The sequence below is a fragment of the Mytilus trossulus genome, chromosome 11 (genome assembly GCF_036588685.1).
Source record: "Mytilus trossulus isolate FHL-02 chromosome 11, PNRI_Mtr1.1.1.hap1, whole genome shotgun sequence".
Taxonomy (NCBI): domain Eukaryota; kingdom Metazoa; phylum Mollusca; class Bivalvia; order Mytilida; family Mytilidae; genus Mytilus; species Mytilus trossulus.
This window is the reverse complement of record NC_086383.1, coordinates 7646673-7669977: the sequence shown is the minus strand read 5'-3', so window position 1 is coordinate 7669977 and position 23305 is coordinate 7646673. Positions and strand designations below refer to the sequence as shown.

Here is a 23305-nt window from a genome sequence, read left to right as displayed (position 1 = left end):
ACAAGTTTTCCTTTATCCACTAAAATAAATGAATGCACTATAAATATTGAAGTTGGTATAGCAAAGAAAAAGGATATTAAATTACTAGAGTGGTTGTGGCAAAAAAACATGTTTATTCCTTATATCATGTACATATATTGCTTGTCAACACAGGGTTTAACAAAAAGTGAATAATTGACAAGAAAAATAATGAAGTGGAAGCTGTTCTAAAAAATCTTAGAATACCACAATAAAAGTTCCCCATTACAGTCCCACATACATAAAACCAACTTCCCTGGTAAAAAACATATATTACAGATTAAAATATTGAAGCAAAACTATCCTTAAATTAAATTCTATGTAAGAGAATTCAATTATTAAAAGGTAACTCACTGTTTTTATTGTATTGGTCAAAGCAATTCATTGCATAAATCTTTGTACATTTTAAACAGACATATTCCAAATAATGACTTTTTATTCAAAAATGAACTATTACTAGGATAGCACACATCTTAATTGTAAAACCCTTTTTTGAATAGCTTCAAAATATTGATTTTTTTTAAACATAACAAATTCAACATTCTGCAATCCTACTGTCTATTTTATCCTCCCAATGAAAAACCGAAATGAAAACCTGATAATCTGACAGTTTCAATGTATTAAAATCCTGTATTTACTCTTTATACATTCCAAAATAATTCTCTACAAATTTACTAAAAATTGATTGCTAGGAGTGTTCCATAAAAACAAACATAGGACAAAAAAGGCACTTTGAAATCTCAGCTATGGGTTGTGTTAATGACGTTTTAGTAGTAAAAATGCAAGAGACAATTGTTAAAATGATACTATACATGTAGGTGGTAAACCAATTTTAAAATTTCCACCTAGGTACTAAGTATGTATTAATAGAACAGCCTTTCCATATAAGCATTAAAGGAACAGCCTTTACATATACAGCAAAACTTATTCCAACAATTCATGTTTATTCAATTGATGATATTTTAAAGTAATTTTTAGTCCTTCCACAGATTCTTACTCTGTGTGCCACACAGATCATGTGTCATGAATAATGTGATCATGTCTTGTAAGATGAAGATATATTTAGTTCAATGGTGGATCATGTTTTGCGTAATCGTTTATTTGAAGTTGGCGTCTGTGATGAGATTCTTTTACTTTGCCTTGTTGGTGTAGAGGGAACGGATGTAGCTGAAGCACTTGATATCACTATAACATCCTCAGGAACATTTGGAGTACTCCCTGAGGCTCTGGTCGACGGCTGAGCAGTACCTCCGGAGGATCTGGTTGAGGGCATAGCAGTTCCTCCTGAGGCTCGGGTTGAGGGAGATGGGGTACTTCCTGTGCCTCTGGTTGAGGGTGTAGTAGTACTTCCTGATCCTCTGGTCAAGGGTGTAGGAACTCTGGCTGGTGGTGTTGCAGTAGTTCCAGAGGATCTGGTTGGTGGTGTTGGGGTAATTCCGGAAGATCTAGTTGGTGGTGTTGGAGTGGTAACAGATCTGGTCGGTGGTGGAGTTACTGTTGAAGTTCTAGCTCTTTTATTTGGTGAAGGGGCATCACTGTTTGTTTTTGTCTGTATGTTAGGCCTACTTGGAGGAATAGATCTTGTATTCTGCATTGTAACACCTTAAAAATAATAAAATCTGATTGATTTTGTTACAACATTGACGACAATTTTAGGGTTTGTCTTGATAGGTTTCTCACCAACATCTCTCCATAAATTATATTAGACTAAGAGTGGTCCATGTGTTCCAGGAAAAATGAAATTCTAACAATACCTCAAGTTTGTAAAGCAATCAATACTGTTTAATGGTGGTTGGAGTATGTTTTTGAAGCAGTTAAGTGATTCTATTGTCCTGTTGGTTTCCTCTCATGGTTTTGTATTTGTTGTAATCCTTGAAAGTAATAAAAATTAAAAAAAAAAAAAGATTCTCATAGTTTTGGTTTGTTACCCAGATTTTATTTTCTTTTAATCAATTTATGACTATTGAACAGCAGTATACTGTTGCCTTTATTCAAACAAAACAGTAAACATGAAAATGTTTTGTTCATTACAACAAGCAAAAGATCCTGCAGTGTACAAGCAGTCGAACATAATGTGATCAGAATGTAAAATGCAAGTTTTATATTGAAGGGATTAAAATACTCTAACTTGTTTTTCAACAACAAAAACATTGATAAATAAAGGTACTAACAGAAAGTCTCACAAAATGATATATCTGCTCCCCTAAAATAAAGCAATGGAAAAGACTATGATTAACTTTAACAGCTCAATCTGAAAAACAAGTTTGCAATCTGGTTATATGGTGCAAAAATTGAGAAATCTGTGGTGATAATGATGAATTTACAGTAAGGGATTTTCATTTACCTAATTTATACTCTACATCTTTGAGTTGTTGTTCAGCTTCCCGACATTCTTTATGTTTACTCTGCATTTCAGCATCTTTATAATGGTCTACTTGTTCTTGGAGTTCCTCCTGGGCTCTCTGTGTACGTAACAATGCTGCCTTATAATTCTGTACAGTACCTGTAATTGTAATTCATAGATATCCAGAGAGAATGGAATGATCATTTGATTTTCTGAGGCAAAAATAAGGATTTTTTCCTATTAGAATATATATTTTCACATGATGCTAGGATGGCTTGTTTATTCCCTGCTGCAAAATTTTAAACATATGAAACATATCTATAATTTGCATTTTGTGGAGAATAATATTCATTTCCATACAACCTATGGCTTTTGTCTGTTTTTATTTTCTATGAGACTAGGATATTCATTTCAATCCTCTTGCAAGCCCACTCCCCTGCTTCCCTCACACACACAAATAGTTCCTAAGCACACTCATTTGATGTATTTCACTTATGAAATTATGCTGTTCCACAATTGGTCATTTTAGAATTTAAAGGACTATTGTTAATTTAATGTTTGTACCCCAAAATGATGGAAGTGTCACAGCATTGGTTTGGACGATTTGAACCAAGCAATCCATTTGGTGTACACTTTTGAGGATATTACCCAGAATGCTTCAATACTGAAAAGGTGAACTTTGAACTTTAAATGTCAGTACTATCTTGAAATAGAAATCATTGACAGTAGGACTGAGTAGAGGTGTCAAGAGGATTAAGATCCCACCTATGTTTCCCTTTCAAATCACATACAAATTTACCACACAAAATAATTCTTTCTCCAAATGGAGAACAGTAAATGCCCTTTTAATATTTATTTTAAACTACAACTAGAACTTAAAATAAAATTATTGGTTCACATAAAACACAAAGAAAAAAATCTTGTTTTCAGGATTCATAATTTTTTTTTGGGAAATAAACTTACTAATCAGAGTTGATGACTCATCAAAGGTGTTAGGTAATGGTTCACCAAACACAGCTCCTCGTAACTTTTCTATTGGTAAAGCTTTATTCATTAATCCTCCAAATTTACCATTACTTCTTACTCTGTCACCATCTCTTGTTAGTATGGTGGGACAATGGCAAAACTTTACTAACTAAAATACAATAAAATATCATTACTTCTCACTCTGTCGGTGTCTCTTGTTAGTATGGTGGGACAATGGCAAAACTTGACTAACTAAAATACAACAAAATATCATTACTTCTAACTCTGTCACCGTCTCTTGTTAGTATGGTGGGACAATGGCAAAACTTGACTAACTAAAATACAACAAAATATCATTACTTCTAACTCTGTCACCGTCTCTTGTTAGTATGGTGGGACAATGGCAAAACTTGACTAACTAAAATACAATAAAATATCATTACTTCTAACTCTGTCGGTGTCTCTTGTTAGTATGGTGGGACAATGGCAAAACTTGACTAACTAAAATACAACAAAATATCATTACTTCTAACTCTGTCACCGTCTCTTGTTAGAATGGTGGGACAATGGCAAAACTTGACTAACTAAAATACAATAAAATATCATTACTTCTCACTCTGTCGGTGTCTCTTGTTAGTATGGTGGGACAATGGCAAAACTTGACTAACTAAAATACAACAAAATATCATTACTTCTAACTCTGTCACCATCTCTTGTTAGTATGGTGGGACAATGGCAAAACTTGACTAACTAAAATACAACAAAATATCATTACTTCTAACTCTGTCACCGTCTCTTGTTAGTATGGTGGGACAATGGCAAAACTTGACTAACTAAAATATAACAAAATATCATTACTTCTAACTCTGTCACCGTCTCTTGTTAGTATGGTGGGACAATGGCAAAACTTGACTAACTAAAATACAATAAAATATCATTACTTCTCACTCTGTCGGTGTCTCTTGTTAGTATGGTGGGACAATGGCAAAACTTGACTAACTAAAATACAACAAAATATCATTACTTCTAACTCTGTCACCGTCTCTTGTTAGTATGGTGGGACAATGGCAAAACTTGACTAACTAAAATACAACAAAATATCATTACTTCTAACTCGGTCACCATCTCTTGTTAGTATGGTGGGACAATGGCAAAACTTGACTAACTAAAATACAATATAATATCATTAGCTGAATAATTAAGTGATTCTATCAGTCTTATTGCTAGACAACTATATGATACTGACAAAATTTTGTGAACAACAACAAAATTCTTTACACTTAAAACCTGTTTTATGGGATTATTTTTAAATTGAAAATTGTATAAAATGAAAACCTGTCTTAACTGGTATGTAACTTTAATATGCAGACAACAAATAGTCTAGTCTTACTCAGTGTAAAAACTTGGAAACCTGTCTCAACTTAACCTTCCCTAGACATGTTGATCAAGGTCAGCTGACAGAGGTCATAAACCACACAATATAGGTTTTTCTCATTGTTGAAGCCTTATGGTTGTATATCATTGCTAACATCCACTTCATTTGAACTTTGGCAGTTAGTTTTCACGTTGACAATCATATCACATGTCCTTATTTATATATTATCTTTAGAAATACTGAAGGATAAAAGTTGTGTCCAACACAGACATATACAAAATATAAATTTAAACCCAAGATAATTAACTATACCTCTTGCCTGTATGTGTTTGCACTATCTATATTGTCTAAAATTAATGTATCTCCTAACAGCATACCAAATACTGTAAATATACAATATAGCAAGTAAGCAACATGTTACATTCATGGTTAACATAGTATAAATTATATAAATGCAAATTATAGTGGTTGTTGTTTGTTGATGTGTAATATATATTTTTTTGTTCATATTTTTTACATAAATTAGGCTGTCAGTGTTCTTGTTTGAATTGGTTTACATCTGTGATTCGGGGCCTGATATAGCTGGCGATGGGTTGTTGGGTTTGCTTATTACTGAAGGCCGTACGTTGATTATAGTTGTAAATGTCTGTGTCATTTATGTCTCTTGTGGAGAGTTGTCTCATTGGCAATCATACCACATCTTCTTTTTTTTATACATAAGAAAATGACAAATAAGCAACAACTGTAGTTCGCCAACACTTTAACTTTTATATTAATTAGATGTAAGAAGATGTGGTATGGGTGCCAATGATTTTTCTCTCTATTCAAGTCACAATTTGTAAAAGTCAACCATTAAATGTCAGAGTAGTCTTTAACACACTTTGGCTCACAACGATCAACATTATTTCCTTTTAATTAAAGACTTGGCAAGTAAAAAATTTCATTCCATAATAAAGAAATTGCATAAATTGATAATAATCAATAAATTAGAGTGAATGTCATTTCTACATAAATGACAATATGTTAGCTTACCTATTTTACAAGACTCTGCTTCTTTGGGGAAATTTAAGAGATCTCTGGCATACATAGGGTTCCCAGGAGGACGCCAATTCCTTTTGTGTTTTATATGTGGTAATGGTCTATAAAAAACAAAGTTGTAGAGGTTCAAATTATTCTATTCCACAGAAAGGGACCAATATGTGCAGTTCAATACTTTTAGGTTTTAAACAGTATGAATAAACCTTTTGAAACTTAAATCCCAAGTCGAGAGCTTTACATTTGTTGCTGATTATCATATCCATTTCGTACCATAAGTTTTTTTTACATTTGTTATGTCAGGACTTTATATGGCTTGCTAGTGGATTGCTCATTGCTTAAGAGGGGCAAAAGATACCAGAGCGACATTCAAACTCATAGATGGAAAATAAACTACTTGTTGACTTACAACTTCTAACTTCTATGTCATTTGGTGGAAAAGTATCTCTTTAGCAGTCAAACCATATTTTTCACCTGATGATCATTAATTATAAGGAAGTGTAAGTATTCAGAAAACTGGAAGTTGAGGAGAATTTATAGGAAAACACATCACAATGTACAGGTGATGTACAGATGCTCACATGAAGCTTGAAACAATGCCATTATGTGTGAGATTATATATGCATCAACAGGTAAATTAAAAACTCAGGTGCACATTATTTAACTAATATATATAATACTATTGAATTGCACACAATTTTTCAAGAATTATTGATGTGTAAAATTTTTCCATATTTTGTATTTTGAATTCTAAGTTCAATGCGTTAATATAGAAAGTGAAATATTTACTTATTCCAATCTGGTAGTGTTTTTCTATAAATAGAATCCAGGGGAAGCACCTGTTGTTTCCCATCTGTTCTTCTGTATAATTCCTTTGCCTGAAATAAATTTAAAATCAAACATTTTAATCATTCATAGTTACAACATATTACACAGAAGATTCATATATTGAATGTTTCAGTTTTACTATAAAACATATGTATAAGGACATTTTAAAAAAGAATATAATTTATCTTTATTGAAATGTTTAGAAATGCACTGATATTGAATAATGGTCACCTACTTCAATTATCCAATAGTTTTTCCATATGTAATAATCATAAAAAGTAAAATCACAAAAATACTGAACTTAGAGGAAAATCAATTCGGAAAGTCCATAATCACATGGCAAAATCAAATAACAAAACGCATCAAAAACGAATGGACAAGAAGCCCTTCAATTAGAACTTAGGTGAACATACAGTGCAAATGCCAAGAAAATGGAGTGATGAAAGAAAAGCACTAGAAGTTAGAGAGAATTGATTCTAAAAGAAACATTTAATACACCAAACTTTTTAAATAGATTGAAGAAAGAGGCCTTTCATCAACGATCCATCACAAGGCCTATATGTAAGGAGGCATGTTCAGAAGTCGTTGTATGTTGATGTGGTTCAAAAGTGTTTCTTAATTCTTGTTTTTTATATATAGGTTAGACAGTTGGTTTTCCCGTTTGAATGGTTTTACACTAGTAATTCTGGGGCCCTTTACAGCTTGCTGTTTGGTGTGAGCCAATGCTCCTTGTTGAAGACTGTACTTTGACCTATAATTGGTTACTTTTACAAATTGTGACATGAATGGAAAGTTGTCTCATTGGCACTCATACCACATCTTCTTATATCTTTAATTATAGATTCCTTTAAATTCTCCATAAAACCTTGTATGGTGCAATGCATTTCAACTGGCTAAATCACTTGAAAAATTTAAATAAAATCCATAAATGCATTGTTATTCAATCCAACCCAGGTGTCTGTGTAGGTGACAACTGGATGTATCATTACCTTATCTGTTGTGAAGGTAACCACACAATCCATATCTGAAGACATGTGCCACGACATCACACGAGCTATATCTGTGTCGGCTACCAATGCCAAGTGACCTATCTACAAATATATACAATAATAAACATGAGCACACAGGAGCTATATCTGTGTCAGCTACTACTGCAATATGTCTGATCTAAAACATTAAAAAATATACATATGAACACACAAGCTTGATCTGTGTCAGTAACCAATGCTAGATGTTCTATCTATAAAATATACATATGAATACACAAGCTATTTCTGTGTCGGCTACACATGCAAGTTACTAATTCTATAACCTTGCCTTTACTATCTGAAAAATCAAATTACAAAAATTATCGAACTCCCAGGAAAACTCAAAACAGAAAGTCCCTAATCAAATGACACAATTAAAAGCTTAAAACAAATGGATAACAACTGCCATATTCCTGACTTGGTACAAGCATAAAAGTAGAAAATGATGGATTAAACCTGGTTTTGTAGCTAGCTAAACCTCTCACTTGTATAAGTAACATAAAATTCGAGAGTTTGCAGTTTCTGTTGTCAGAGCTAGAACCATATAATTTTTATAACATCAGCTTTCCTAGAACTTGTGGTTATTGTGGAGATGGAACCACATTGATTTTATAAGCTCACCTTTCTATAAACCTGTTGTTCTTATGGAGCTTCAACCATAAGAACTTTATTTGTTCACCTTTCCATGAACTTATTGAAGACCACACTTTTACATATACTAGTTTGCTTTTCATTTTGTGACTTGAATCGAGAGCTGTCTAATTGGCACTCATATAACACCTTTTTATATCTATTGTTGTCCTTGTGGAGCTGAAACCATATAAATTGTAGAAGCTCACCTTTCTTAGAACTTGCAGTTCTTGTGGAACCATATGTATTTTATAGTCTCACCTTTCCTAGAACTTGTGGTTCCTGTGGAGCTGTAACCATATGAATAATAAGCTCACCTTTCCTAGAACTTGAACTTCCTGTGGAGCTGTAACCATATGAATAATAAGCCCACCTTTCCTAGAACTTGTGGTTCCTGTGGAGCTGTAACCATATGAATAATAGTCTCACCTTTCCTAGAACTTGTGGTTCCTGTGGAGCTGTAACCATATGATTAATAAGCTCACCTTTCCTAGAACTTGTGGTTCCTGTGGAGTTGTAACCATATGAATAATAGTCTCACCTTTCCTAGAACTTGTGGTTCCTGTGGAGCTGTAACCATATGAATTTTATAAGCTCACCTTTCCTAGAACTTGTTGTTCCTGTGGAGCTGTAACCATATGAATAAAAGTCTCACCTTTCCTAGAACTTATGGTTCCTGTGGAGCTGTAACCATATGAATTTTATAAGCTCATCTTTCCTAGAACTTGTTGTTCCTGTGGAGCTGTAACCATATGAATAATAAGCTCACCTTTCCTAGAACTTGAACTTCCTGTGGAGCTGTAACCATATGAATAATAAGCCCACCTTTCCTAGAACTTGTGGTTCCTGTGGAGCTGTAACCATATGAATAATAAGCTCACCTTTCCTAGAACTTGTGGTTCCTGTGGAGCTGTAACCATATGAATAATAAGCTCACCTTTCCTAGAACTTGTGGTTCCTGTGGAGCTGTAACCATATGAATAATAAGCTCACCTTTCCTAGAACTTGAACTTCCTGTGGAGCTGTAACCATATGAATAATAAGCTCACCTTTCATAGAACTTGTGGTTCCTGTGGAGCTGTAACCATATGAATAATAAGCTCACCTTTTCTAGAACTTGTGGTTCCTGTGGAGCTGTAACCATATGAATAATAAGCTCACCTTTCCTAGAACTTGTGGTTCCTGTGGAGTTGTAACCATATGAATAATAAGCTCACTTTTCCAAGAACTTGTAGTTTTTGAGGATCCTGAACCATATGTATTTAAGAAGCTTACCTTTCCATGAATTTGTGGTTCCTATAGAACTGTAACCATATGAATTTTATAGTCTCACCTTTCCTAGAACTTGTGGTTCCTGTGGAGCTGTAACCATATGAATTTTTATAAGCTCACCTTTCCTAGAACTTGTGGTTCCTGTGGAGCTTGGACCATATTAAACATCATAAGCTCACCTTTCCTAGAACTTGTGGTTCCTGTGGAGCTTGGACCATATTAAACATCATAAGCTCACCTTTCCTAGAACTTGTGGTTCCTGTGGAGCTGGAACCCTATGTATTTAATAAGCTCACCTTTCCTAAAACTTGTGGTTCCTGTGGAGCTGGAACCCTATGTATTTAATAAGCTCACCTTTCCTAGAACTTGTGGTTCCTGTGGAGCTGGAACCCTATGTATTTAGTAAGCTTACCTTTCCTAGAACTTGTGGTTCCTGTGGAGCTGTAACCATATGAATAATAAGCTCACCTTTCCTAGAACTTGTGGTTCTTGTGGAGCTGTAACCATATGAATAATAAGCTCACCTTTCCTAGAAGTTGTGGTTCCTGTGGAGCTGTAACCATATGAATAATAAGCTCACCTTTCCTAGAACTTGTGGTTCCTGAGGAGCTGTAACCATATGAATAATAAGCTCACCTTTCCTAGAACTTGTGGTTCCTGTGGAGCTGTAACAAGTGAACATATCCTCCTTGGAGCTGTCATTATATTTTCTCTTTGTCTAGTTCTCTCAGAAATTAATCGATCTACACTATCAACCTTTAAAATATGTAACATTTCAAATTCTGAAAAACTGTTAAGCAATGAAGGTCATCAGCAATCATTTTATTCTTAAAAGTAGGTTTCTTCTTTGAAAGCCCACAAGACAAATTAAGGAATATTTGTTTTTATATTTTTTTTTAATTATATACATTTATAAAAACTGAAAATTTCAAAACAATCTATTAAATGACTGTTAATAGTCATGTCAGTTTGATAATGTGAAAGGTTTTTAAGCCTTACAATACTTAGGGGTGTTCAGAAGTTCAAATTAGTGCATATATGTGGTTGTGTGGATCCCAGGACTTTTAATTTTTAAATTACTAAAGTCATGGACCTACAAACCCATTGGTAGCCTTTCGCTGTTTTCTGCTATGTGGTTGTGTTGTTGCCCCTTTTTCATGCTCAATTTTTTTTACACTGATAGTAATGCTTAATAAACGGCCATTAATTCCTTATTGATGACCCTTTAATTAAAATATTAAATGGTACTTGACATTTCATTGTTTGAAGCAAATTTGAACCTGTAGGAATTGTGGTAAACTTACTTGTATTTTCAAGAATAAATGTACAATATAAAACTCACACTTTGTAACTGTACAAGGGGTATTTTCTGTCGTCGTAAATCTTCCTTTATTCTGTTCTCCTCTAACTGTGCCTCATGTACAGAACCTAACAAATAAAGACACAGAAAAATATCTATAGTCAGATATTTTGTTGATTCTCTATGAAGTCATCCCTCCCTCCTTTATCAGACCAACTTTCCTTTGCATTTACATGCAAAATTTCCTCCATTTATGGTAAATAACTTTGTTAAGCCAGTAGCCATCATTATTCATTAAGATGTTTAAATTATAAAAATTCTCACTAAATACCTCCGAAAAAATAGAAAACCTGTGAGCGAGTACATTTCCAATACTGTAAATTCAGAAATTATTGCGTGCATTTATTATTGCGAATTTGTCATTTTACACTTGAATGCGATTTTAATTTTTACGATGTTGAGAAAAGTCATGCTTAATTTAGTTAAAATACTACAAAATGCGAGTTTTAATTATTGTGTTTACAACTCAGTCGCATTATTCGCAATAATAAAAACCTCGCAATAATTTCTGCATTTACAGTATGGGGAGACATTTCAGTAAATAACACACAAAAGAATGTTCCAATTTGAATAAGGCTCGTTTTGGATGTTTATCTTCATCATTCTTAACTTTTACAATCTTAACCTATCAAATACACTACAACCCCTACTTTTGAGTTCCTTGATCAGCTGTTCAGTTGTTTCAAACAAAGATTTGTATGTTCTGATCACAGTTTGAAGTTCATCTCTGTGTTTGGATAAAGTTGCCATTTGTGACTGTTTCTTTGCATCTGAAAAACAAAGAATTCATTTTGATTTATGATAATGCTGCAATTTTCAACTGTCTCACTTTATCTAACGAAAGATTTTCAGCATGCAATCATCTTTATTTGATTGATTCAAATGAGATATGGGTGTGTATCAATCAAACAGCAACCCATAGACACAAACATAATAACTTTGACCTTGAAGATAAGACTTAGTGACCTCAAAATCAATACAGATTATTCTCTCATTATATGTGACCAATTCAACTGATTTTTAGTTTGTTCTTATGCTGTACTGTCCCAGGTTAAAGGAGGGTTGGCGCCTTCAAACTAGTTTAATCCTGCTACATTCTATATGTGCATGTCCAAAGTCAGGGGCCTATAATTGAGTGGTTGCTGGATGTTGCTGTTTATCATATTTGTTTAAAGAACTAATTTAATGTGTGTTCTTGTTTTGTGCTGTATTACGACTGTCTTCTGTTATGCATTACTTTGAACATAGATCCAGCCATTAGTTGTCTTGTTTAAATTATTTTAAATGTGTCATTTCAGGGCCTCTTGCAGCTGACTGTGTCGTATTGTTTTTGCTCATTGTTCAAGGTCATAAGGTGACATATAGTTATTATTTTTTGTGTCATTTGGTCTCTTGCTTCTCATTGCCAATCATACCACATCTTCTTATTTTCATATAAATCAAAGTAATGTCCAAATCATATAATAAACATTTACTTCAGCATTTAAATTTCTTACTTCTGGACATCAGTTGTCTTAAATTTCTTCAAAACAGAAATAATGCACACTGCAATTAGGACAGAGTGTGAAATAATAGTTTTCTTTAATGTAAGCTCAAAATGGTTCACATGTGAGTCTTAAGCTTGGGAAGTAGAAAAAACATCTGGCCGTAAAAATAGTCATTAGATAGCTTAATAGCTATGTTTTACTAATACTGCAAAAGAGGCCTAGGGTCAAACACCTAAGTCACACTATAACAGTAATATATGAAAGGAAATATTTAAAATAAAGATTGATCAATAACTCAGCTGTGTATTCTTTTAACACTACATTCATTAATAATTCAATGTTTTTATTGTTTTAATCACGTTAAGTTTATTGATTTAACAACTCCCTGCTGATTATACAAGTACAGGTAAACCAATTAAAGTCTTGAAAAGGTGTTTATTTTCATTTATTATTTAATAAAGATAGAAAAATACCATCTATATTGTTAATAAATCTACTTGTTTCTGTTGTAAAAAGAGATGATTTTTTTATGTGAAGGAAATACAGGATGGCTTACAAAGAGTAACATAACTCGCAGAAATTGGGGATTATAATTGTTAATGGACAAAGTTTCTTATACAGCTAAGAAAGTGCCTTCCACATGTTCTAAGAACCTGGGGATCACTGTAAAAGAAGGTGAGATTAAATACAGTGCTATATGATAAGTAATTTTCACATTCAATGTTTTCTTTATATTTCTTATTTATTATAATACTGTGGATTCATTTATTTTGGTTGTGTACCGATTTTCATGGATAAAGAAAAGCTTGTATTTCAATGGATATTTGATTTCCTAGTTTTGTCAAATTTAGCTCACATGGATACTCCTTTAAACATTTTAAAATAGTTGTTTACTATACCATGATATCATAAAATATTTGTACCCCTCAAATAATACTGTATTGAATCTACAGTATATATATTTTTAAGTTTAATTATTTTTTTGAATATTGTAAAGACATTTATGCTTGATTTTTAATAAACTACATCTGGTGAAAGGTGCAGAATTGTCTGCAGTATATTTATTTCGTCATAATTAGGTCTTTTGTTGTTTTTAAGGAATATATCTCCCTCGTTGATTGCAAAGATATAATTCCTTGACTGATTTTGGCTAAACGTTTTGTCCTTTTTGGTTAATAAGCTCTTTATTCTTTTTAGATTTTGAAGTTTTAGCATCACTGAAGATTTATTTATTGTCAGAATGGAAAACTGTGTATCAATAGTCATGTTAATGTTATTACAGGGGGAAATAACACTTGTAAAAGTTTTTTCAATAGAATATATTTGACCTTGCAAATCAAATATAAATATCAAAAGACAACAATTAATTTAAAATTCAAATTATAAATTTTTGGCCTTTAATATGCATAGCCCTTTGTCCTAGCTTTTTCTAAACAATCCAATCAATGTTTATATTACAGATTTAACACCATAAGATGTCGGTTGCCAGCTCAGGATATGATTCATGGAGTAGGAGAAAAGGGAGGCAACCCAATGAGAATCAGTTACGTTCTAAATCTAGGTCAGCCACACGTTCTCAAACCAACCATCCAATTTACTCCGTGTTCAGGAATCCTCAGGGTTACACAGAATTAAATCTGAGCAAGCAGCTTTTAACAGTCGTCCCACAGGAAGTGTCTCAGTTCAACAGACTTGAAGTCCTGAATCTGTCCCATAATGCATTAGATGACTTGCCAAGTTCCCTCGCACGGATTCGAACACTGAAGTTTCTTCTGGTAGCCAATAACCTGTTAACACATCTGCCTGAGACGATCACAAATCTGACACATCTGATAATGTTAGATTTAACACATAACAAATTAACAAGTCTTCCACAGAATCTGGGGTCATTACGAGTCTTACAAACACTCAAACTAGGTCAAAATCAATTTGAAACTTTACCACATGACATTGGTCACATGACCATATTAAAAGATCTTGATCTTCATAGCAACAATCTGTGTTATCTCCCTTTTACAATTCAAGGATTACGAAAGCTCAAATATTTAAATCTGGCAAACAATCGTTTTGATCAAGTGCCAATACCAGTCTGTAATCTGCGTTCACTCAAAGTTCTCAATTGCCGTGGAAACAATTTACAAAGCCTTGCACCTGATTTTGAAGCTCTTACAAATCTGAGGGAACTCAATTTATCCTACAACCGTTTTGAAAGTATTCCAACAGCTATTTATAGTCTAAGTGAACTGAGATATCTGAATTTAGCAGGGAACCAGTTAAAACATGTGTCCCATCACCTGACCTGTTTACAAGGACTCCAGGTTTTACATATTCAGGGGAATCACATTACATCATTCCCCGATGGGTTTGTTCAGATGCAGTATCTAAATATAGCATCCAATCAACTTACAACTTTATCTGTGGTCAACAGTCGAAGACTGAAATATTTAAATCTGAAAAAGAACAATCTAGAGAGTATGCCACTGGGAGTTTACAATATTGCTAGACTGGAAACATTGAATCTGAATAGTAACAAAATCACCAGTGTTTCTAAGGACATTGTACAACTAAAAAAGCTGAAGTATTTAGATCTAGGTGACAATGTTCTCTCCGGTTTTCCAACTATAATTGACAAAATGAAGAAGCTGGACTACTTCAATCTGATTGGCAATAATATAAGTCATCAAGTCAGACTAAAGAACAAAGATAATCCTGAACATACTCATTTCCGTAAAGCAAAAAGTGCTCACAAGCAAAAAATATCAAGTTCAAGATTACAAACAATGCATCAGTTATCTATGATTGGTTCAACACCAAAACATTCTCAGAAATCAATGTTTTATGAATCACATGACCTAGATGAACTGTTGCAGAATGGATTCTCGAGAAAATTACTGGATAACAATTACGGATCAGTTATAATTCGACGAAAATCGGAAGACTTTTCTGATGACTGTTCGTCCTTGACCTTACAGAACCATTTTATTCGAGGTAACAAGAGTGATGCTGGGCACAGTATTGTTACCTCCAAGACAGAAGATGACCTGTTTGGAATATTAAACCAGTTAGAGACCTTCCTAAATCAAGATTTTAGAGACCCATCTAATATCTCTCTGTCGGGCAGGTCAGTTACATCTAGTTTTTAGTTTAAACAATATTTTATTTCAAAAAGTGCACAAAAATAATTATACAATATGAAATACAGGGATTCGGAAACAAGAAAAACTTATATAAATCTGTCTCCCTTAGTTTTTAAATCAAGATTTCAGAAACCCATCTAATATCTCCCTATCAGACAGGTCAGTTATATCTATAGATGTGGTATGACTGCCAATGAGACAACTCTCCACAAGAGACCAAATAACACAAAAATTAATACTATATGTTACCGTCCTGCCTTTAACAATGCGCTAAGCCCATAACACATAGTCAAGTTTACTTTACGGGAATAATCACTCTCTATCAAGTCAAGTTTTCACCTGAGAGTTTATCTGTCACTGAGTCCCACAAACACTAACATGTTACAACTTTTTCAATACAGGACAGTAACTAGCAGTATCTTGGCCTTAAACTAGAACAAAACAAGCCACAATGTATTAATTATGGCCATTATTTCCTCACGAACTGAGAGTTTCTCTGTCACTGAGGTCCACCTCACTTACATGTTCTACCTTTTTATTTCAGGACAGTAACTAGCAGTATCTGGGACTTTAATGAGAACAGATCCAGTCACAATGTAATGGGAATTGTTCTCTCAAGAACTGAGAGTTTCTCTGTCACTGAGGCTGGGGGCAACTTCATATCAGCAGTTGAACCTAACATGTCCATATCTATACCTCCAAAGTCAATTAGTGGAACATTACATGCTAGTCTTAAGGTATGTCCCTATATTAAAATTGAGAATGGAAATGGGGAATGTGTCAAAGAGACAACAACCTGACCATAGAGCCAACAACAGCCGAAGGCCACCAATATGTCTTCAATGCAGCGAGAATCTCATGCGCCAGTGTTGTCCTTCAGCTGGCCCCTAAATAAATATATATATCAGTTAAGTCATTATGGAAGCCATACTAAACTCATTAGTCCTATATTTATACATGATAGTCTAAATATAAATTCCTACAAATTTTAAAAGCATTAGTTAAGTGGTTCAAATTTCATGGAATCAACTTTTTCTTATATGGAAAATACCAAAACTACTGAATCGAAAAAAGTAAATCAACCATTTTTAACTTGACCTCAATTTTGTCATCAGTGACAACATATGATAATTTTAATACCATTACATTTTTAAATGGAAACAACATAAAGTGCACTTTTTCAATTTATCTAGGACCATCTACTAACCAGGTAAAGTGAAAATCATCAATAGCTTCACTTTGTCAATAGTATCAACATTTTTAAATTTGAAATGGAAGTCTAGTTGTTCACAAGTAATTGCAAAGAAACTTTAGGCCAACATGTTTGTCCACCTTGCTTCAATAATTTAATAACTTGATTTTTCCTTTCGAAAACACAGTTTATAATACAAATCATTGCATGCCTATTTTACAGATAATCAAGGTTGAGAAAGAGATGTTAAGTAACCTTAGAGAAGACAATACAATCATTGCTAACCTCTTGTCTGTTGGACCTATTGTCTTCCTCAAGGCTAACAAAGATACAGACTTCAACCATCTAGTAACCATGACAATACCTTCACCAAAACAAACATCACATGGACATTTAATTCTACTGACAATCAGGGAAGATAACTCATGCATACCCACATCAAGTGGTCACAGACAGAGACATGGATATATCACTCTAAATGCTTGGCAACTAACAGGGTAAATATTGTACAAATAACAGTATATGCAAATATTTTCTTGTCTGGTTTTGTTCAAAGTTTGGCCATTAGAAGCAAACTGATCTTCAATGTTTGCATTTTTCACATTTCATGAACTTGTACAAAGCTCTTACTTCTGTATAAGTTTTGTTCCTAGTTTGGTCCTTAGACTGAATTGTTAAATCTCCCCTTTATCTATTATTAATGTTTCATAGCCTTGTACAAGGGTATTTTATTTCTTATCAGGATTTGTTCAACGTTTGGCTATTAGAAACAAGTCTAATCTTCGATGTGTCCATTATTCCTGTTTCATAGCCTTGTACAAAGGCTCTTATTTCTTGTCTGATTTTGTTCAAAGTTTTGCCCTTAGATGCAACAGTCTAATCTTCAATGTGTCCATTTTTTATCTCTTTACAGAAAAGTAGCTGTGATAACCCAGGCAAAATGTAAATACAAAGCTTGCAAATCTATGGAGATGTTACTGAAAGTCATAGAACAATCTGTATAGTCACTTGTCATTTATAAAACTCAATTTAACAGAAGAATATGTACAGTCAATTGCAATTTAACTGAAATTAAATGCAAGATCTGTATAGTTAATTGTGATATAACTGAATTTGATAGAAAAGTCTGTATACTGTTTAGTCAACTGTGATTACACTCAATTTAACAAATAAATCTGTAGAAAAGTCAATTGTTATTTATCAGAACTGAAGAAAAGAATCTGTATAGTCGATTGTGATTTGATGTGAATAGAGGGAAGAATATGTTTACAGAATTTGACCAATAAGTCTGTACAGTTAATTATGATATTACTGAATTTAACAGAAGATTTTATATACTGTAAATTCAGAAATTATTGCGTGCATTTATTTTTGCGATGTTGTCAATTTCAACTTAAATGCGATTTTAATTTTTACGATTTTGGGAAAAGTCATGCTTTATTCAGTTAAAATATTACAAAATGCGAGTTTGAATTATTGCGTTTACGACTCTGTCGCCTTATTCGCAAAAATAAAAACCTCGCAATAATTTCTGAATTTACAGTAGTCAATTGTGATTTAACTGAATTTAACAAAAGAATCTAAAACTCTGTCTCACATCTTTCGACTGAAAATATTCTTGATATCATTCTGAAGTATACACACAGCTTAAAAACATTTGATGTTTTACAACAGAAGCAGACTTATGACATCATACTGTTTGGTATTACAGTCTGCTCCAAAAACTTTTTCATCTACTAGTCCGGAGACTAAATTTCAAAACTTAGGGCATCAGACTACTGGCTAAGGGTGCAGACTGGTACAATGTCTGCAAAGGAGTAGGTTCAGTAAGACCCCTTTTTGGCCCCAAAATATAGCAGTTTTAGAAAATTGTGAAAATTTAATCTTTAAGCTATATTTTGGAAAGTAAAATGCTTCTGCTACATAAATATGAGCTGTTTTTGACAATACAATGCACAAATATGACGTTCTAGCATCATTACGTCATGCTAAATTACTGAAATCTTCAAAATTCCAGCATTTTGGTTAATTTTTAGACGGTTTCCATTCTCACTTGTTATGAAATACTTGTCAAAAATTTAGGGACTTACCATTATAAAACAGAAATGTAATGTTATATGGTGGTATTGCATGGTTAGACTTACCATTATAGAACAGAAATGTAATGTTATATGGTGGTATTGCATGATTCTTTGGTAGTTTGTCACAAATCAGTTGACATTTCAGTGTATATTCAGCACCATCTCTGCCTGATGAATTCTCCTGTAGCATCACATTCTACAATCAAGATTAAAAGTGTTTATACTCCTCTTTTTCAAATGTACAAAGAAATAAATATCTTCATCTCTTAAAAAGGTATTTTCACAAAATGGTTTGGATAATTGTGAAACCTTTGGATTTTTAAATTTAAATAAAAGTAAACCAGAAGAATCAAAAACAAGAGGCTACTTGGAGCAATTATTCTTAACTCGCCTTGAAATCTGCCTTACATTTGTTAATGTACTGTAGTACAGAACTTTTTTTTTAAAAGGAGACCAAGTCACTAACAGTTAGTCTGAAACAAGGCTCTCTAAAGGACTGTTCCATAAAAGGCATGAAGCACCTACAGAAGGCACTATGAAATCTCAACAAGACACAAGTGTTTTTATACAATAAAAGTACAAGAGAAATTAAGAAACTGCCCTTTAAGTAAACATCTTGTGAATTCAAGAAACAACTTAATAATTTTAAAGCTTTATCTTACTGTAAATTCAGAAATCATTGTGATGCTTTTATTATTGCGCAAAATTGTGACAGGGTTAAATCACAACAATTTAAACTTGCATTTTGAAATTTAGTATATGACTTTAATAGGATTTTTTCTCAATATCGCAAAAATTAAAATTGCATATTAGTCTAGAAAGACAAAATCGCAATAATAAAAGCACGCAATAATTTCTGAACTTACAGTATCAAATTACATAATCTCATCAAGATTAAGCTGTTTCTTGGGTGCACACATACTTTTAATACATACCTTAAAGTTCACGTAAAACAAGGAAAATGAAGAAATTTTGTCATAAATACTAATGGCAACTATTATCACTTCTTTCTCTATTATATACTTACGGAAACACTACACTCCCCATTGATGAACTTAAATTCCACATGTTTAACACCGCCAACAAAACATGGTAATTCCTTCTCCCCTGGTTCTCCAAGAATCTCCAGTTTTAATGTCCCATTATAGCCATATCCAGCAAAATTACTAGAATCATCCTAAAATAATAAATTTGAAATTAAATTATCTATTATATTTATTTTTACCAAATATATGCCTATAATAATTGTAACGTTTTAATTTGTAAATTTCTTTGAAATGTTTTGTAATGTTAATGTTTCTTCAACAGAACAATTCTAGTTGTAGTCCAAAGGCCTCATTGGAACATAATTGGTAAAGGACTTTCCATTTTCAATTTTCCTCAGACTTCCAAACTTTTGTTGCTTTACTTTTTGATATACAGCAATTAATGAACTATTCTTTTTTTTTTTTATCGTACATGTCATGTATTGTATATGGCATGGCACTATGTATCATGATCTGTGGGATAACACTAAGGAAAAAATATTACCCTTGTAAAAGAGGGACGAAAGATACCAGAGGGACAGTCAAACTAATAAATTGAAAATAAACTGACAACGCCATGGCTAAAATTGAAAAAGACAAACAGACAAACAATAGTACACATAACACAACATAGAAAAGTAAAGAAAAAACAACACAAACCCCAAAAACTAGGGGTGATCTCAGGTGCTCCGGAAGGGTAAGCAGATCCTGCTCCACATGTGGCACCCTCGTGTTGCTTATGTGATAACGAATCCGGTAAATAGTCTAATTCGGTAGATCACATTCATGAAAGGGAAGCGGATCGTAGTTACGGCCTAAGAAACATATCTGATATCATTTGTGAAACGGTTATTCCATAACCATTAACCAACTCGTGATGGCGTCCGTAAAATTTACAATGAGAGGATTGCAACTTCACCATTTGGAACTCTTGATTTTATAGCTTCCTTGTGAGCAACAACCCTCTATCAAGAACTTACCACTAGCTGAAATTGTGTATTTCTAATTAAAATCCTTGACTGTGGATTACGTGTGTTAGATACAGTTGGGGTACCAGGTAGTTCCAAGGGACATAACTGTGTTGGTTTTCCAGGATTTAGTGTGAAGTTAAGCTGAAATATACAAAAATAACTTTTATTCAGAAAAAAAAACTAAATCAATGTATTATTAAAATGATTATATTCTTTAAAAATCCTATAAATCTTTTTGAAGGTGTCTTCATAACAAAGCCATACAGTAAGTCTAAGTATGGCATAGCAATAAGATGTGGTATGATTGCCAATGAGAAAACAATCTACCAAAGACCATAGGACAAGACACTGTATTTTCTTATTGTAGTAATAATGTAAATTCAGAAATTATTGTGTTGTTTTTATTATTTAGAAAAGTGCAACATATCCTAAAGGACGACATCAAAAGTTCAATGTATGATTAAAAACTTAATTCATATAGTTTTTTCACTGACCCCCCTACCCCCCTCTTAACTTAATTTTGGAAAAATTGTTCGACCAATAAGGATATATATAGAAATCAATTTTTTTATTGAACCAAAACTTGCAGCTATTTTGACCACCACCCCCAAACTATTTGAATTAAGTTTTTTATCCTTCATTGATTTTTTGATGTCATCCCTTATTCTGACACAATGGAAAAGTTTGGAAAAATAATGTGATTTTCAATAAATTTCAATTGCACTAACAATATATTTATCTTTTTTTTTCAACAAGTCTATATTCTTATGCATGGATGAAATTTTAGCTTAATTCTAGTTTCCCCATCATCCAACTTTACTCACCATGTTACTGTAGGGCTCAGCCTGCCCAAGATTCATCATTACTTACCACGTTACTAAAGAGTTCATGTTTCCCATGAGTCATCATTATTTGCCATGTTACTTTATGAGAGTTTACATTTCCCATGATTCATCTTTACTAACCACGTTACTAAAGAGCTAATATTTCCCATGATTCATCATTACTTACCATGTTAGTGAAGAGTTCATATTTCCCATGTTTCATCATTACTTACCACATTACTAAAGAGTTTTTGTTTCCCATGATTCATCATTACTTACCACATTACTAAAGAGTTTTTGTTTCCCATGATTCATCATTACTTACCACATTACTAAAGAGTTCATATTTCCCATGATTCATTATTACTAACCATGTTACTTACTAGTTCATACTTCCCATGATTCATCATTACTAATACTTACCACATTACTAAAGAGTTCATATTTCCCATGATTCATCATTACTTACCACATTACTTAAAGAGCTTGTATTTCCCATGATTCATCATTACTTACCACATTACTAAAGAGTTCATATTTCCCATGATTCATCATTACTTACCACATTACTTAAAGAGCTTGTATTTCCCATGATTCATCATTACTTACCACATTACTAAAGAGTTCATGTTTGCCATCATAATAGGTAATAAGAACATTATATTCTCCTGCTTGTTCTGGAAATTTTTTATCTCTAAAAAGAATAAAAAAATATGTAGTAATTGGAAAGGTATATATCTTCTAATAATTTTATTTTGGATGTAACAAGCTTCTGATTGGCTGAAAGCGTTCTGTCTATCAGCTCATAGACATAACTTCACTGGGTTTTTTTTCAAAATTTACTCCTTAAAAATTGAATTGAGGATTAATTTATAAGGAATGACTGTCACATTTTTTCTGTCTATTCCAAATAACCTTAAAAGTGTGGTGCAAACTTTTAAGTAACCTGCTATGTTGGTTATTCAGTGTGCATCACATTTTTTATGCTATTTCAAATAGACAGAAATATATTAAAGTCATTCCTTGCATGGACTGTACAGTTGAAAGTGAACTTGACTAGTATTTCTAAATTTTTCAAACTTATTTGAGAAGCTGAAACCGTGACCTTTGACCAGAATATACAAAGAATTTCTTTCCAATGTTTTCCTTTTACATCAAATTCATTTTAATTCAACAAAGGCTGAATACTCCAAATGAAGACCACATTTATAATGATACAATAATCCTAACCTGCACACTTACCTGAATACAAATTCCCCTGGACTATTTTTAACAACTTCTGGACTGTATGATGTGGCCTAAAATTTATATTGTACTATAATCACTATTTAAATAAAGAGAGCTGTCCACATAGCAGGAAGGAAGTTAAACATAGTTTTACTATTAAAGGTGTCAAAGTCAAGGTCAAGGTCAAATGAAACTGCTTGAAAATGATTCTAGAACACTAAGCAGGTGTTAAAACCAGTCAAAATCACAAAAAATAAATAAATTAGAAAATTGTGTATGTTTAAAACAAAAGTTGGAAAAGCACATGTAAATGAAAATAAATATGGTGAGAGTGTACCGAAAATATGTTCTTTATAATAAATATCACTAGACTACAACTTTAAAACTTTAATCATTGTTTAACATATCTCTTTCATGAAGGATCTTCAGCCGAAACAAGCTAGATGAAGAATGTGGACAAGCCTAAATTCGCCTTTTTAGAATCTTTTGGGTAATATCATTGGTA

General features: G+C 32.9%; 2 protein-coding genes across 3 annotated transcripts in view; one reads left to right on the top strand and one right to left on the bottom strand.

Annotated features, from left to right (window-relative positions):
• Positions 1-975: 975 nt before the first annotated feature.
• Positions 976-23305, bottom strand: part of LOC134690683 (structural maintenance of chromosomes flexible hinge domain-containing protein 1-like) — an 82359-nt gene continuing 60029 nt past the window's right edge. The window contains exons 35-49 of one of the 2 annotated variants that reach the window (XM_063550680.1): positions 22816-22871; positions 22183-22267; positions 20759-20890; positions 19781-19930; positions 18817-18949; positions 11507-11626; positions 10839-10924; positions 10133-10252; positions 7556-7657; positions 6528-6616; positions 5736-5842; positions 5016-5086; positions 3326-3497; positions 2363-2521; positions 976-1620 (exon numbers count right to left, since the gene is read on the bottom strand). In XM_063550680.1, coding sequence (XP_063406750.1) covers positions 1097-1620; positions 2363-2521; positions 3326-3497; positions 5016-5086; positions 5736-5842; positions 6528-6616; positions 7556-7657; positions 10133-10252; positions 10839-10924; positions 11507-11626; positions 18817-18949; positions 19781-19930; positions 20759-20890; positions 22183-22267; positions 22816-22871 — 2106 coding nt within the window. In that variant the 3' untranslated portion in view covers positions 976-1096. Of the gene's footprint in view, positions 1621-2362; positions 2522-3325; positions 3498-4308; positions 4411-5015; positions 5087-5735; positions 5843-6527; positions 6617-7555; positions 7658-10132; positions 10253-10838; positions 10925-11506; positions 11627-18816; positions 18950-19780; positions 19931-20758; positions 20891-22182; positions 22268-22815; positions 22872-23305 lie in introns of those variants that run through there. The other variant, XM_063550681.1, reaches the window with a different exon arrangement.
• On the top strand, positions 12828-17700 carry LOC134690684 (leucine-rich repeat protein soc-2 homolog). Its single transcript, XM_063550682.1, has 5 exons — positions 12828-13018; positions 13804-15464; positions 16025-16217; positions 16895-17169; positions 17586-17700. Exons 2-5 carry the CDS (start codon positions 13819-13821, stop codon positions 17674-17676), a joined length of 2205 nt encoding a protein of 734 aa, XP_063406752.1. The 5' UTR covers positions 12828-13018; positions 13804-13818; the 3' UTR covers positions 17677-17700.

Coding starts and splice junctions, on each gene's coding strand:
- LOC134690684 (XM_063550682.1), top strand. CDS start 13,819: ATGTCGGTTGCCAGCTCAGGATATGATTCATGGAGTAGGAGAAAAGGG. Junction 16,218..16,894: donor CATTACATGCTAGTCTTAAG/GTATGTCCCTAT, acceptor CCTATTTTACAG/ATAATCAAGGTTGAGAAAGA. Junction 17,170..17,585: donor AATGCTTGGCAACTAACAGG/GTAAATATTGTA, acceptor ATCTCTTTACAG/AAAAGTAGCTGTGATAACCC.